Source organism: Plectropomus leopardus, chromosome 13 (assembly GCF_026936395.1).
Source record: "Plectropomus leopardus strain MGB_pleo_1.0 chromosome 13, ASM2693639v1, whole genome shotgun sequence".
Taxonomy (NCBI): Eukaryota; Metazoa; Chordata; class Actinopteri; order Perciformes; family Serranidae; genus Plectropomus; species Plectropomus leopardus.
In genome coordinates, this window is record NC_142188.1 from 20174427 (window position 1) to 20190284 (window position 15858).

General features: G+C 36.8%; 1 protein-coding gene across 1 annotated transcript in view; it reads right to left on the minus strand.

Moving 5' to 3' along the window:
- eys (EGF-like photoreceptor maintenance factor) overlaps positions 1-15858 on the minus strand; it is a 205464-nt gene that overhangs the window by 141846 nt on the left and 47760 nt on the right. The window contains exons 15-22 of the mRNA XM_088086235.1: positions 14725-14838; positions 11592-11714; positions 10375-10488; positions 9570-9803; positions 7648-7770; positions 7431-7544; positions 3659-3772; positions 1929-2042 (exon numbers count right to left, since the gene is read on the minus strand). Coding sequence (XP_087942361.1) covers positions 1929-2042; positions 3659-3772; positions 7431-7544; positions 7648-7770; positions 9570-9803; positions 10375-10488; positions 11592-11714; positions 14725-14838 — 1050 coding nt within the window. The remainder of the gene's footprint in view (positions 1-1928; positions 2043-3658; positions 3773-7430; positions 7545-7647; positions 7771-9569; positions 9804-10374; positions 10489-11591; positions 11715-14724; positions 14839-15858) is intronic.

A 15858-nucleotide genomic window follows, 5' to 3' on the forward strand; every position in this document is an offset into this window, starting at 1 on the left:
TCCTTTATTTCAGTATTAGTACACTTGCAGTGTAACCATCTACCATTGAGGTACTACCAGACTTAGAGAAAGAGTGGGAATTCTGTATAAAATCAAAGAAGACAAAGAAGTACTTTTTTTCTTTAGACAGCCTTTGCTTCTCAAATGTGTGATTGGGGAAGATGAATGAGGTGCTGATTGGGTCTAACAACAGTTTGGTACAAACCAAACCTTCTGCTTTTTTAGGATGTAGCATTGATGACACAGCACTGGAAATCTACACAGTGATTTGTGCAGATTGTAATAATGTAAATACATACTGTACTCTGTTGCTTTAATGATCTGAATTCATCATAGATACTCGCTGGATATACTCACATTTGGTTTTATTTACAGTTCTCTTTGACTTTGAAAAGCAACCCCATCCAGATGTGGCCACTGTCGTGCCTTATAGCAGTGATGGTGTTTCATGGGTAATCAACTGTGCCTCTTCCCTGACGTACTTTCTATACTGCTTTGAATTACAGCTGAAGACTTCCATGTTCATTTCCATCAGCGCTCCGAATTTTCCTCCTAACACTGTCGGCGGCCTTTGAAGTGCCTTTTTGTAAATTCTATGTGCCTTTTTCAGGAGTTATTTCCTCCTGGCCACTCTGCGGTAAAGCCTAGATTTGTGAAGCGCTGCCCTGACTGTTGTCCTTCCAGGAAGATCTCACAGCCAACGAGCTCATTAGATCTGTCAGAGTGGTCCTTGGGCTTGGACCAAGGTCCTTCTTGACTGGTTGCTCGGTTTGTTAGGATGAGTGTGTCTAGGAGGAGTGTGGCTAGATGAATATTTTTTCACATTTATTAATGATGGAGCCCTTTGTGCTCCCATGAAATCACACTACTTGAATTTCATCCACTGACAGCTCCTGAGAGTTCACGGTAGAGCCTCTTTTCCAACATGCACACTCTACAGTGGGTCTCTAATAATGACCAACAGCTTGTGTTTGCTGTAAATCACATTTGAGATTTGCAGTCATTACCAGCATGGAACAAAAACAAGCTCTGCCAATAAGTAAACATCATTAAAAATCTGGTTAGTTATGTTTTTTTAAAAAAATCTTTTATCATTTGTTCATGGAGGTAGTACTTAGGAACAACAACTAATTAAATTCTAATTTAATAATTTTTCAATAGGAGCAACAAATTACTATTGTATTAAATATGGATAGCCAATTATTTGTTAAGTATTTGCAGCCTGCAACAGATGAATGTTTTGTTGACTTCTTGAAGTAAAACATAATGTAATTAAATAAATAAAACACTGTAATATACTACTATTTATGTGTACAAACATTAAATAACATACATACATTTTGGGAAAGAAAAGAGTTAAAATAGACATTTGAATTTTAAGTAACTAGTGATGGCCGTTTTAAAATGTGGTTATGAATATTTTATACATATATATATATATATATATATATATATATATATATATATATATATATATATATATATATATATATATATATATTAGATCCATGTTTTGGCTTTTTACAGTGATAATTCTTTAAATCGGTTCTCAGCTTTTAAAAATCATTTCCTGTCTTGTAAAATAAGACAAAAAAAACTTTGAATTTGAATCTCCTTCAGAAAATTATCCTTTGCCCCAAATCACCCATCAGCCTTTTTACTCTCATTGATATGCGACAGTCACACCATGCAGGAACGCTAGCTCTACCCTCCAACTAAATGATGAAGGTTGTCACTTGTGTGGCAGAAGCACCCACCATAGCTTACATCTCACTAATTACTCAAGTTTTCTTTATTTAACCACAGGTAGCAAATGAAGACGTACTCATTTTGTTAAGACATGTGAAGTGAGTTCAGACAGGTGAAAATAATAGTATGTGAAGTTAATTAACTTTGCTTTTTGTCCCCATTCCCTCAGTGCTCATTACCTTTAAATGGAGCCACACATTGGCAGAAGTAATTACCGGGCTGGTCAATGCAAGTGGCTCCGTTCTTACAGGGAGATGAAGCACACTCATCAATGTCAAGTTCACACTCTGTACCTGTGACAGACAAAAACACAGATTGATAAATATGTCATATCTAAGGGTGGCTGACAAAAATGGTTGGCAGTTCTAAAACAGTCAATGTTGATATGTAAAAACATAACTTTTTTTTGTTTCAGTTATCAATTTTATTTTTAAAAGTGACCCACTTTTTGTCACTACAAACATGGTTGGAAGTCTTCCAATCTCTCGTTAAAAAATACCCACATTTGACGCTACAAGCATGACCGGAAATGTCCTGACCTCTTGTTAAAAAATACCCTCTTTTGTTGCTACAGCAATGGCTGGAAATGGCTCAGTGTTTCGTTGAAAAATACCCAGATTTGTCGCTATAAACATGGCTGGAAATGTCCTGATTGCTTGTTAAAAACTACCCACTTGTATTGCTACAATTACAACTACTATGTACCGACCTTTCGTTTAATAATACCCACTTAGGTTGCTATAAACATGGCTGGCAATGTCCTGACCTCTTGTTAAAATATACCATTTTGTCTCTACAAACATTGCTGGAAATGTCCCAAGCTCTTGTCAAAGAATAACCACTTTTGTCACTACAAACATGGATTGATATCTCCCGTACTCTTGTTAAAAAATACCTGCTTTTGCAGTTTGTTGGTCTCTAACAATGGTTTGCTGCTGTCTCGCCTAGCATCCCATCCACTGTCTCCTCCTCCCCTCCCCTCATGTTATCCCAACTACAACGCTAGAAATGTGATATAATACATATGAAACATTAATATAACATATCTGTGGTGTCCAGAAATGCACAATGCCAACATTTTATTCTGGCAACTGGGCTTCTTTAAAACAACCACAAAATTTCATGTGGGTGTAAACAGGGGTTGAGTATATTAGATAAACAACATGAACCTGAAATAATTGGGTTAGGGTTGTTTTTTGTTTATTTTTGTAGATTGTGATCTTAATACCACAAATGCTGATGATATTAAAGCTGAAAGTGCACTTCAGCGATGAATACAGCTAAAATACCCGAGAGGGCTCTCTATGGTGCTGCAGCAAGGTATGAAACAGCAAAGACCATCCTAACAGCATGATCTCCATTTCAGATATAATTTTCCAACATTGAAAAAAAAAAAAAAAAAAAATTCCTATAACACAACATTTATAGGGATTTTTTTTTAAAGGAGAAAAAAACAGCTCCTTTGAGATCATAAGATTCAACTCTGCAGCCAGTTTTATTGTTTGTAATGCACTGTGGATCTGACACTGTGGGAATTATTAGCAATTATTAAGAAACAGTTCAAAAGCCGCTACTGTGTTTGACTTTTACAGGCAGAAATACACGATCTTTGTTTTAATCTGGAGTCATTATTCATCTTTGTACTTTTAACAGTTGGCATCACAGCACCACATGAAGGGAAATAATTAGTCTGCTCAAAATGTGTGCAACTATCAAACTACTGTGCTGTCTCTATGAGGAGCTGCTGACGGCTGCTGACTTCACTTTGAAAATGTACTTGTTGTAATAGTAATAAATCATTTATAAATAAAATGTGCTTGTCTGAGCATGTTGCACGTATGCTTTGCCATTCCATTCACGTGACAACACACAAAGATAATCCTCACCAGAATACATTAAGCGTACTTACCCGTAAAGCCAGGCATACAGACACATCCATAGCCATGAACCAGGTCAACACAGGTGGCATTGTGTAGGCAGGGTGAGGATATGCACTCGTCTATGTTCACTTCACAGTAGTTTCCTGTAAAGAAACAAGGTTTAAAAAGAGTCGGACGTCACACATGTCTAAAAAGTGCCATACTGCGGCTTTGATTTGTAACATTTCATGACTCATGCTCAGTTTTCCACTTTTATCAACTTAGTTAAAACATATGTTGCACTTAACTTTAAGCCTCTTTATAGAACATTTGATAATTGGTGACACCTCCAATTCCTTGGTTGCAGCACTTTAAGACAGTTGTCACAAAAATTAAGTCAGCCTGATATCTTGCGTGCGCATTTTTAAAACACAAGGAATAAACCCATCTTTACTGTTATGCTAGCAAAATGAATTTGACACTGATATTGTGTTTCAGATATGCAACAAACAGGGGCTTTAAATCAAGTTTTAACAACTAAACAGCTGTTCTGTTCCTACATGAAATGATCTTTTTGTCCAAACAACAGACTCCATGTAGTTGATTTATATTTATTTCTATATTTTATATGATACAGTTAATGGTCTATGTGCTATAGAATATAGATTATTCTCTTGGTGTTTGTCTGCTAATTTGTTTACTCAGAAAATACAAAGCAGATCAGACACAAACCAGATGATTTTTTTTTTGTGCTATGACTATTTCACACATTCAAAGGCTCTGTAAGCCTCGGAGGAGGCTATTATATAGTGTGAAATGTCAAAGTGAGAAGAGGTCTTTGAATTACAGCATCATTTCATGTAATCACAGTGTAGTGTTTGTGCGGCTCTTGTTTCACTACAAAGGTCTAACCAGAGCTTGTTGTATAAACTCATCGCCTCACTTGAGGCCTGGTTGTGGCCTGAAGGTTAGTTTGAGTTCATCATTGAAACACTGAGGTTCTTTTAAAAATGCTGTCAATACTGATGCTCAATGCAGCCAACAACATTTCGATTTCTCTGGAAGAGAAACAACCAAAACATGTTTATCAATCCATCTATTAAACCAGAAGTGCAGTTTTAGCAAAGCTATTACAGTTTGCTCACTTAACTACTGCACTGTATGTATACACAGACTTCGCCTCTGCCTATTCTCAGATTCTGAACACCTGACACTTAAAAAGGTAAAGTTTAAACCTTTCATATTTTAGCTCTGAGTATAAACGACCTTTATCCAGAAAAAAATAGTCTGTTCTCATTTCTAGGGCTTCATACACCAAAGCTCTGTCACGCCCCTCATTGTGTGATTTGACACCAAAGGCATCCTCTCGAGTCTTTATGAGACATATCAGGCTTTCAAGTAATGCCAAAGTAAACCCATTGACTTGATGCCGAGAGCAACTGATGTACAGTACTAAAAAGAACGAGGAAGTCCATGTAAGGCAGGAGGGATTGGAGTTGGATGACTCAAACAAAACTTAACATTCAGCCAGGAGACCGCAGTTCATGTCCTGTGTGAAACCAAAAGTGAATGTTGATTTAACATAACGTTACATATTTATTTCAACTAATCTAAATACACTAAAAGGAGACCTGTGAGCCGCCAAGAGGAGTGGCAAAGTGTCTGTGTTTGACAGCCTGGGAATGAGAACAGGTTGGACTTCATGTTATCAGAAGGTTTTTTTTGCACCATTGTTATCAAAATCAGTCAAGGTACACATCAGATTACCATGAAATCAGGTATAAATATAGTTGATTCCAAGAGGATAATTACTGCTTCATGACTTTCCTCTAGTACCAACATATGGCCACGAAATTTTCTGGTCAGTTTTCAGGTCAAATTTCAGTCAAATGGCTAACTAAAAATCAAAAAAATCAAAATATGACTCAATGACTCAATGCCCTTTTCTCTGGAACAACTCTAAAGATAAACATTACATTTCAGCCTATCAGTATGAACATGGGTCAAGCATAAATAAAATTCTATGATTTTGTTTATTCTGTCACCCTCTAGGATCTGGTAGTGAGTGTTAGTTTGGTTGATGAAAATTCAACTAATAATCTCATAAATCACAAATGAAGAGATATAATAATAAGAGAAATATATAACTATTATATTAATATTATTATATTATATTAGTACTACTACTGCTACTTCTATGATGTCAATTCTTTGTTTTTTCTGTGGTGTGTGCAGGTGATCAAAAATTTTTTTTTTTCCCAATTGTATCATCAATTTATATACTGCATTTATATATATATATGTTGCAGTAGGTGCACTAAATAGTGTTTAATCAAAGATACCTGCACAATTAAGCACATCATCTGCCACACACTATGAGCAGAGGCAGTCACTTCCCTCCCAATATAAAAAAAAATATTGCCATTGTCATTCCTCTGTAGCTGTGCTTCAAAAAAAGGTTTGCATTATTGAGAGAAATCAAGGTTGAATGGAATGTAATCGAAACATTTTGTTGCCATAAATTCTTGAAAAACGTGCAGTTTGACAGCCAGGGTGTAGAATATTTTTTTTCTTTCCAACAATATATGTATAGTACAACCTGTAGTTTAAGGAAAAGCAGAACAAGACTATAAAACATTAAGTAAAGTGAGTGAAACTCCTCAGATCCAGCCCCGAGCATGAAAGGTATATGTAGGCTACTTTAATATGATTTCCACAGTTCAGCTGTGAGCAGAGTTCTTTCCCCTTTGATTTTCCTGATATCTGATCAGAGCCACTCGTGTTCCAAATCAAACCGATTACACTGTTTAATGAATATATGAGAAGGGTTTAAAGATTTCTACAGGGATAAGTCAAAAGTTCAACATCAAACTTAGCAGCCATATTTATACTGTAGAATGAGTGAGTTTCTTTATTATGGTATGTGACATTATGATATTAGAGAAAGGATCAATACATGACACATAGTGTGACAGCAGAAGTAAACACTCAAGAAAACATGAAAAGATTTAAACATACTCATACATGTCACATTAACTCTTGGTGGCATTATGTTTTAATCACAACACTTTAATAAAAAAAATAGAAATTATTATCTCTATTGTTGCCCTGAGACCAAAGTACAAGACATATGGGTATAAATCATTTCAATTATTACCACTCGTTCCAAAAAGCAAATGTGTAATTTCTGGAACTGATTTAACCTGTTCACTGATCCCTCATCCATTCCAATGGACACAACTTTTGTAGGATGTTTGGATCTATGATTACTGTGATGTGAGTCCACGCAAATGCACAGACATACTTGATGGGATGTTTGTGAGCTAATAATAAGAAGTTCCACATCATCTAAAGTGGACTGCAGTAGAGCCGCACGATCATTTAGACAAGAAATCCATCATTGCTATATTTTTGTGTGTGTGTGAGTGTATGTTTGGCACATAATTGGGTTCTGAACAGGTAATAATATTGTAAAATATAGCAACGTCTTCTAAATAATTTAAGCTTGACTGAATTACCGTCTTTGAGTGCATTATTTAAGATCTGATGCTGATCACATGAGGGTTAAGGCACCCACAGGTTTAAGTTTAAATGTCTAATTTGGTTAATTTGAAATTGTTTTTCCAAAAAGCAGACTAAAAGAGGCCCAATTACATTAAAAAGATATCAATTTGCAATAATAGTACCTATATCTTCTCTTAATTTAGATACTCTCGCCTGTGTATATATGCACACAAGCATAAGCCTCCTACTCATCATTTGTCACATAAAAGTTTGAGTGTTGTGCAAACAAACAGTCACGGTAAGAGGCATATAAAATACCTGTGATTCCGAGAGGACACTGGCAGCTGAAAGAGTCGAGCTCATCAATGCAGGAGCCTCCGTTTCGACAAGGCTGGCTGAGACATTCATTCACTTCAATCTCGCAGTTATTTCCTTAGAAGGTATGAAAGGCGCACAGCATGTTGACACATTGCTTCTGTGAATAAAATGTCACTTTAACTCACAAAGAATAACATTCAAGATAGCTTTCACTCACCAATAAATCCAGGTGCACAGAAGCAATTGTAGCCATCGAGAGCGTCTTTACAAATACTCAAGGCTCCACATGGCTTTTCTTCACAATCATCAATGTTTATCTCACAAAACTGGCCTGTTAAACCTGCAGAGAGAGGACAAGATATTCTATAGGAGCTCTCAATTTCAGAGGACAATCCTTAAGTAATTCCTGCAGGATGTTAACACTGGTAGTAAAGATCTCTGATAGTGATCATATGGTTAGTCCTTAAAAACGCCATTAAAAACGTGTGTAAAAATACTCTGCTATGATTAATATATTGAGTAACATGGTTTCCCCACATAAAAACTCTGAAAAAGGGCTGGAAGCAGATTGAGAAATTCTGGATCTGAGTAAGTGCCTCACCGACCACTGCTTGTGCTTGGTTGACCAGTAAAAGTAAAAGTTTTAGTTAGTAAATTTGTTTTATAGAAATAAAGAGGGTCTAAAAAATTGCTAAATCTCGTGACAAAGTCATAAAGTTGGCAACACTGGTCAAAGTTATACATTTTAGGGAAGATAAACATAATAAAAATACATTTTTTAATTGGAGGGGGATTATTAAAAGAAATAACTATTTGATAGCTTACGTTCATCCTGTCTTTCCTGTCTTTCTACTGCACAAGTAAATGACAATGCACGATTGCTGTATCAATTACTGAAAAAATAAAAATGGTGTTTAAAACAGCAGTAAGCACCACAAGTATGGAACAGTGATTTTGTAAATGGGACATTGTTTTGGTTTTATCTCCTGTAAAAAGGACCCAGGTGCTTTCGCTGGTCAGTTGGTAGCACTATTGTGTGAGGTAATGTAGCGATACACCCACACAGGCAGGGAAGAGGACTGCTAGTAAACAAACATGGATGTAAACAATGCAGGTTCAATGATGTTCAGAAATGTTCTTTTGTAAACATATTAGATAATGTAAATGTGTCCAACTTGTTTACTTTAACGAGGATAAATAATGCATTTTTTTAAGTAAATTGAACTACATTTAGATAATATTTTGATTACAAAAACCTTCATGGTGAGCCTTTAAGCATGACATCTAAATGTTTTACCAACCTGCAACCGACATTTACTTTAACTTATGAGACTCTGTGAGAGTCTTTATGATGGATGTCTGTGATTACACTTCAGTTTGAGGCCTTTAATAGATCTTATAATAAATATTATAAATAACTGATCTATAGCCTTCTTTAATAATGGCGACACACTTTATAAACACACGCTTTCCATTTCTTGTAAGCTGAGATGAATATTAAATTATATAAATTATATTAAATTTGGTTATGGTTTTAAAAAAGATAGTTGTGACAAAATGATCACATTTTTATACAGCATTTTAACAAGTACACTATTTAGCAAGTCAGATGGCAGTTGCTGAAAAAAATGAAAAATTGTGATGTTATCTACTACACTTATTAATTATAATTCCCTTTATTATCTGTACCTAGTAGTTACCTGTAAATTACTGCAATGAAATACTGTATAATGGCAGTAACTAAATACACGTAACCTGATTTTTTAACTGATATAATCTAATCATCACCTCAGAAACATTAAGTACGAGTAGCATGCAATCTAATGACCGTATATTCCATTGATAGGAAACAATCCCTTTGATAAAATACCATTAGAAGACATCTGGATCCAAAGTGGGCAAATTCCGAGCATCCTCTCGCTTTGAAGTCAGCTCTCAACCTGATCAACTGAGCCCCGACTTACACATTTCATAAGGCTGTTACGTGTTGTTGCTTGAGGCCAAAGAGATTAAGACTCCCACAGAGAAGGAAGCTGAACAAGCAAAAGCATCAAACCAGGGAGTGTGTCTGCTATATACATGATTCATTTGAGGAATTGCCTCCATTTGAGACAAGCCGCCGCTGGATGGTGAACCTACCTGGTAAACAATCACATCTGAACCCTCTTGATAGATCCACGCACGCTGAACCATGTTGACACAGGCCATCAACACAGTGGTTTATGGGTGTTTTGCAGTGCGGCTCAGAGTACCCATGTTGACACACACATCTATAAGTCTCTGCCAGCTCTTCACAGAAGAGAGTCCCCTCGGGGTCGCAGGGATTTGACACACACTGGTTCACAGATGAGGAGCATTCACTGCCATGGTATCCTGTAAGAGGTGGGATCAAAGTGGTGACTGATGTGCAGTGCTGTGTACAGTATCCTCCTGACTTCCCACGTCTGGCAAACATCACGGTTTGTGATTTCACGTGATGCTGCCGTTGCCAGTGTTCTTCTGCTGTGCTGATTTACATATTCTATCAAGCCAGAGCATAGAAAAACTAAAACCAAGGAGGGATTTCAGCAACCAGAATACAACCTACAGAAGGAATGTGCCTTTTTCCACCCATTTGTAACTAATTTGTGGATTTGTACATGTGCTTTCTAATTGTACTCACTTAGCTGTTTTGGTAATACCACAGCATTCAACAGCACTAATATGTTTTCGGGGCTGAATTTAAAAGAGCAATTAAATAGACCAAGAAGAGCACATGTCACACTATGGTTATAATAATTATATAGCTTGGTATTATTTTCACTCTGCACACTGTTGCGTGTCTACATTTCCAAATGAAATTACTGTTGAAATGACTGAAGAGCAAAGCTTGATTCATGCATCAAAACAAAAATCGAGGTTATCAAATTCATAACCAATCGACCGTATAAATGTGCTTTAATACCTGGAGGGCAAATACACTGGAGTTCCCCAGCAGAGCTGTAGAAGCAGGTTCCTCCATTTTTGCAAAACTCGACATCTGATCCACATGCAGCGACAGATGTGGAGCAATTCTTACCTGAGATGTGAATAAAGATTGTTAATTGAGCGCCATCACTATGAACACACACTGAGAATAAGGAAACACCACCTGCATAATGAGATATCTCAATTTCCTGTCCTACAAATGAGTTTCACGGCAGAGAGTGACAAAATGAGCATGATGTGAAGCATTCATGGCTGAATCTGACTGTGCTGGTGCATTCGTGAGATGTCTGCGAGTGCTGAGGGCTGTCCACATCCACAATTCATCCAGTCCACAAGGGGCCTTAGGCACACTTACTGCAGACTTCTAGAGAGTCTGTTCGGGGTGCACACCAGACTTCACTGATTTCATTACCCACATTTCATTGCAATATACTGCTGATTAAACAAACAAAACAAACCTATAATTAATGATTAAAACAATTACTGTACTAAAACTAGAGACCCACAGAAGAGTTTCCCACAGAATGGGATAGTATGTGTGGTAGTAGCTGATGATGAAGGGGGGACTTTTATATCTTTTTTAAGCCATATACACATGACAGATCAAGGCCTCATTTTGCAAGTCTGAAAGGGTGGACATTTGGATTCAGCCCATGTGTTCCAGGATGAAGCCAGTATGGGTGATCTTTGTACTATTGCACTTTCTTCCCACAGACAAACAAAATGTCTTTAGTCTAGTTTTCTGCCTGTTTACAGTGTCACAGAACAACACATTAATAAATTTCCTGTGCTATTACTGCTCAACAAATATATGGGAGTGATGATATAATAAAGGTTCTATTTTCACCGAATATAACACTGGAGTCAAAAGGAGCACTTGTAAGTGCAGCTTAGCATTTATCAACTTGAATCAGTATTCCTGTGTTGGCTTTAATAAAAGATATACAGCAGCTTTAATAGATTTTTGTTGCTAATATATCTTTGGATAAATACTTTATGATTAATCCAGTTTCCACAGAAGGAGAAACAAAGATATGTTTATACTCAATCAGCTGCAGTCATTCTGAAATTGGAGAATGAGCTCTCACATTAAACAATGAGCCTACTTTGATGGTTATCACTACTGAAGCGTCATCAATCTGCACTACATTCATTAAAGCCTAAACTATGAAAATGATGACACAGATAACTCACCAGCAAAGCCCGGAGGACAGATGCACTCATAGTCTGCAACCAGGTCAATACACGTGGAATTATTGGCGCAGTATCCGTGGACACATTCATCATAGTTGATTTCACAGTTCAACCCCACAAACCCTGGTATGAAGAGAGAAATCTCATCAGTAAATACCAGACATGAAAAGATACTAATTAGTATCAAATTGCACCCACAAGCAATTTATTGCTGTTGTGAAATTTCACATGGCATCTCAATGCATGCCCACTGCAAGTGAACAAGTAAATAACACCGAACACAGAAAATGCACCACAGTCTATATTTAAAGAGATAAATTATATTTCGTTATATTGCGTGACATTTTTCATGGTGATTAATTCCAAGTTTTATCAGCATATTTGATATTTCAAAATAAAAGGTTAAAGTCATGAAGTAAAAGTGAGTGCTGCCAATTTCTGACATTTTAGTCTCCCCATAAATATATTCCACCGCATGGTCACGCTACAAAATGACTATCATTAGCACTGTCACACACTGCAGCTACAGGAGGCCCATGACTAATGCTTGGCTATCAGCACCATCGGTGCAGGTCAAATTCTCATCATTTCTCAAACTGACCATGGAACCAATTTCCACCTCTCTCCATGTCATAAAATTTGACAATTATCCTGACTTCATTAAAAATGCATAACAGGCTTCACCCGCAATCAAGGTTTAATCAGAGGTATGTCTCACAGGTAAGATGTCAACTGGACCAAGAAATTATTGGAAAAATAGTTGAGATTTACTGCTTTTTACTCCAATGATGCGAGTGACAATTTCTGATGGAATGGTTTTATGTCATCGATGAAATTTAAAAAATATTTGTTGACCTGATGGGTATTGAACTGAAGGCCAGAAAAGCATGACAAATTGAAGAGAAAATCACCATGAATAAAGGTAGCAATCAACACGATATGCTAAAAATAACACTTCTTTTTGAGAGTATGCAGGTTTTTATTTCAAACAGACGCCACACAACTGAGTCCACTGATTAGTTCCTGCTCTTTGGCTCAAGATGTGCTTATCAACAAAATCACCAGTTGTGTTTGGTTACGGTAAAACTCTGGCAATTCTCAAACCTCTGCTGCACATGGCTGCAGAGGTAATCATATACATTTTTTCTTTTCATCAGATCGAGGCCATTGTGCTGAGCTAAAAAGAAGATCAGGACCAAGAATCTCCTCCAGCTGTGCAAAAATGGTTGAATCCTTGTGCCTTTCCCGACTGCATGAACATAGTTATTGATATTTCTTTTCAGGAGATGTTGCAGCAAAAAAAAAAGATACGAAATAATCTGTGAGGAATGAAATGTGCAAGAGGTATTTTCTTCATATGGGAGCAATAATTTGTAAATGTTGAATCTTGTGTTTTTTGATTGTTCAGATATTTTGAGGAGATCCATTTTCTGTAATAATGACCTCCTCAGTCCATGATGTTGAAGTCATTGGTTTGAGGAAGGTTGAATTTCTATAGTGATTGCTAAAATGATTGAAAAAATAGTCCATTATCATTGCGATTCAAGAGGCCTGGAAGTCATTTTGATTTCAAGCAAATAAAAATGGATACAAACAGACTCATAATTAGCATTTGGCCATTTTTTCTCTTTATTATTATTATTATTCTCTTTATTCATTAAACCATTTGAGACTGCAGACTGGGGCCACTGGGACAAAGTGGGCTCCACTGATACTTTGTACTGTATATATTGGATGCATCACAGAAATGGAAATTGGAACCAAAATCTGAAAATAAACTGCAATAGGAAATGTGATGAAGTTTGGACTATTTATGGATTATTCAGTTTATCTGGGATTTATGCATCAACTTACTATTTGTGCAAACTACAAGCTTTATCACAATATGGTATGATATCAAGTCTTTGGATGATGACACAATATTTGCTGATAGCACAATGTCTGCCATGATATGATTACGATTTGATTCAAATTCAGGGGCCTGTGATCGATATGAGTCGATTTCAGTAAATATCCTATTGTATTTTTTGTATTTTTTAACCTGCCTGGCACTATGCTGTGAGAACTGAATGTTTAGGAAGGAGGTCACATTGACATGCCATGGGAATTTCAAAATAAAGGCTTATCTTAAAGGTCCCCGACACACCAAGCCAACAGTCGGCAGTTGGTCAATATCGGGACATTAGTCGGCCCGCACTGTTTGCATTAATCAGCTCTTCTCTTTTTTTTTTTTAGCAGATCCAGTATTCTGAATTAGTGCCGGCGACATGGTAGCCCATTGGTAAATGGAATCACTTAATTCCTCCTTGAACTTGTTTAAAAACTTTATTGAAAAAATGACTAATACTTACGTTGTTTAAAAACTGACTAATAGATCTACCTTCTTCTTTTTTTAAAATTATTTTTTTGAGCTTTTGTTTCCTTTAATTGACAGGACAGTGTGGGGAGGGAGAGAGAGAGGCCGAGGCTGGACTCGACCCATGGTTGCTGCGGCGAAGACACAGCCTCTGCACATGGGGCGCCGCTCCATCCACTGAGCCACCAGACACCTCTACCTTCCTTCTCTACCTTAAGTCAAGAGGGCGTGAGATCAAAATCAACTTGTTATATTTGGTCAGGATTTTTTTTTTTTGTCATTGACCACTGTAGCAGAAATGGTTTGTTTGTGTTGTTGTTTGCTGGTGTACAATAAAAAAATAACCTTTTTCTCTTTCAGATTGAAATACAGTTACACCCTTACTCTTTACTTTATGTGGAATGAGTTGTAGCTGCATTTGTTTCCTGGATACTTTTAAAAGATGGATTTTTCCTTGAATGGTTGTTGAACTTCAGCACCAGATGGAAGATGGCCTTGCTTGTGGATTTGAGCTATAGCTGCAGTGGAAATAACTCAATGTCTCTTCACCTCTGTTTAGCCATTTATCCACAGGAATAAGAAATAGACCACCAAACAACAGAGTGGAGAGAGAATCACTGTAAAAGTGTTTTTGAATAGCTTTTTCATTTAAGCCAGGGTCATAACTCCAGGACTGAAACTGGTTGGTTGCACACTTGTTACACCACCAAAGGTCTGAATTAGTTACATAATCATATCTTCTCCACTATTTGGGGATCTAATTGCACTGCAACTTACCCTCTGAGCAGAAGCACTGGTACAGGTCAATGCCGTCCTTACAAATACCACCATTCTGGCAGGGCGCTGACTCACACTCATTGAGATTTACTTCACAAAATGACCCTCCAAACCCTGTAGTATATGTAAAAAAAAAAAAATAAAAATAAAAATAAAAAAAATATGTATATATAAAGAAAGAACACTTATTGAAATCCTTTCTGCCTGGTTTCATTCCTCAGCCAATTAGGATCAGCATGACTTTGTTTTCAAAAACAAAAGCTGGTTTTCAAAGCTTGTATTGATTCAAAGAGCTTGCTGGGCACATGCGGACTCAGCTCACTGGATCATTTAATCATGTTTAATAAGAGCCAGTCATTGCCCTTCTGATTTATTACATTAAACAAGCCAAATCCAGTGATTTTTAAGATCAAAGTCAATCTATACACAAAGGGAACCACATGAAACAAATGACATGCATCAGTGCACATGTGTAAAAGCACCGGCACCACACACACACATGAGCACCCACACAGGCTATTAAAGGGAAGAAACATGTCAGCGTAAGGCCCATAGTAGGCTGTGTGTGGTTAACCTCACATGTATCTCCCAAAGAGTATATGTTATGTGTCTGCGATGTAAATTTTCACACAGTCAGCCAAGACTAAACAGAGCATAAGGGTCCTAAGATGCTTGCCACAATTAGGAATGTGGAAGTAAAATGAACATAAAAAGAACAGTCAGAATAAGCAGTTTTCCCTCCAAAACAATGCTGTGGGGTTATATAAAAACAAGAACAGCAACCAAACAACTGCTGCTCTGCAAAAACCTGCAGAATGACAAAAACTATCTCATGCCAAGTGGGGCTTTTGATGAAACAACAGCTTTTTGGAGCTCAAATTATTTTATGGTAAAAATAAAGGCTTGCAAAGTTGTTCCTTTGAAATAAATGCTAATGTAAAACAAAAAAATATACTGCTGTCAACAGTTTTTGGGTTGTAAAAACACAATTATTGCCCTGCAAAAATCTGCTCTTCAAGACAGTTTAATCACTTAAAAATATGTGGCAGAACTTCCCAAGAAACTGTCTCTGTTTCTTAACCAGCCTGTACTGTATTTATTATTTTTTCTTTTTGCATAAATGATACAAATGCC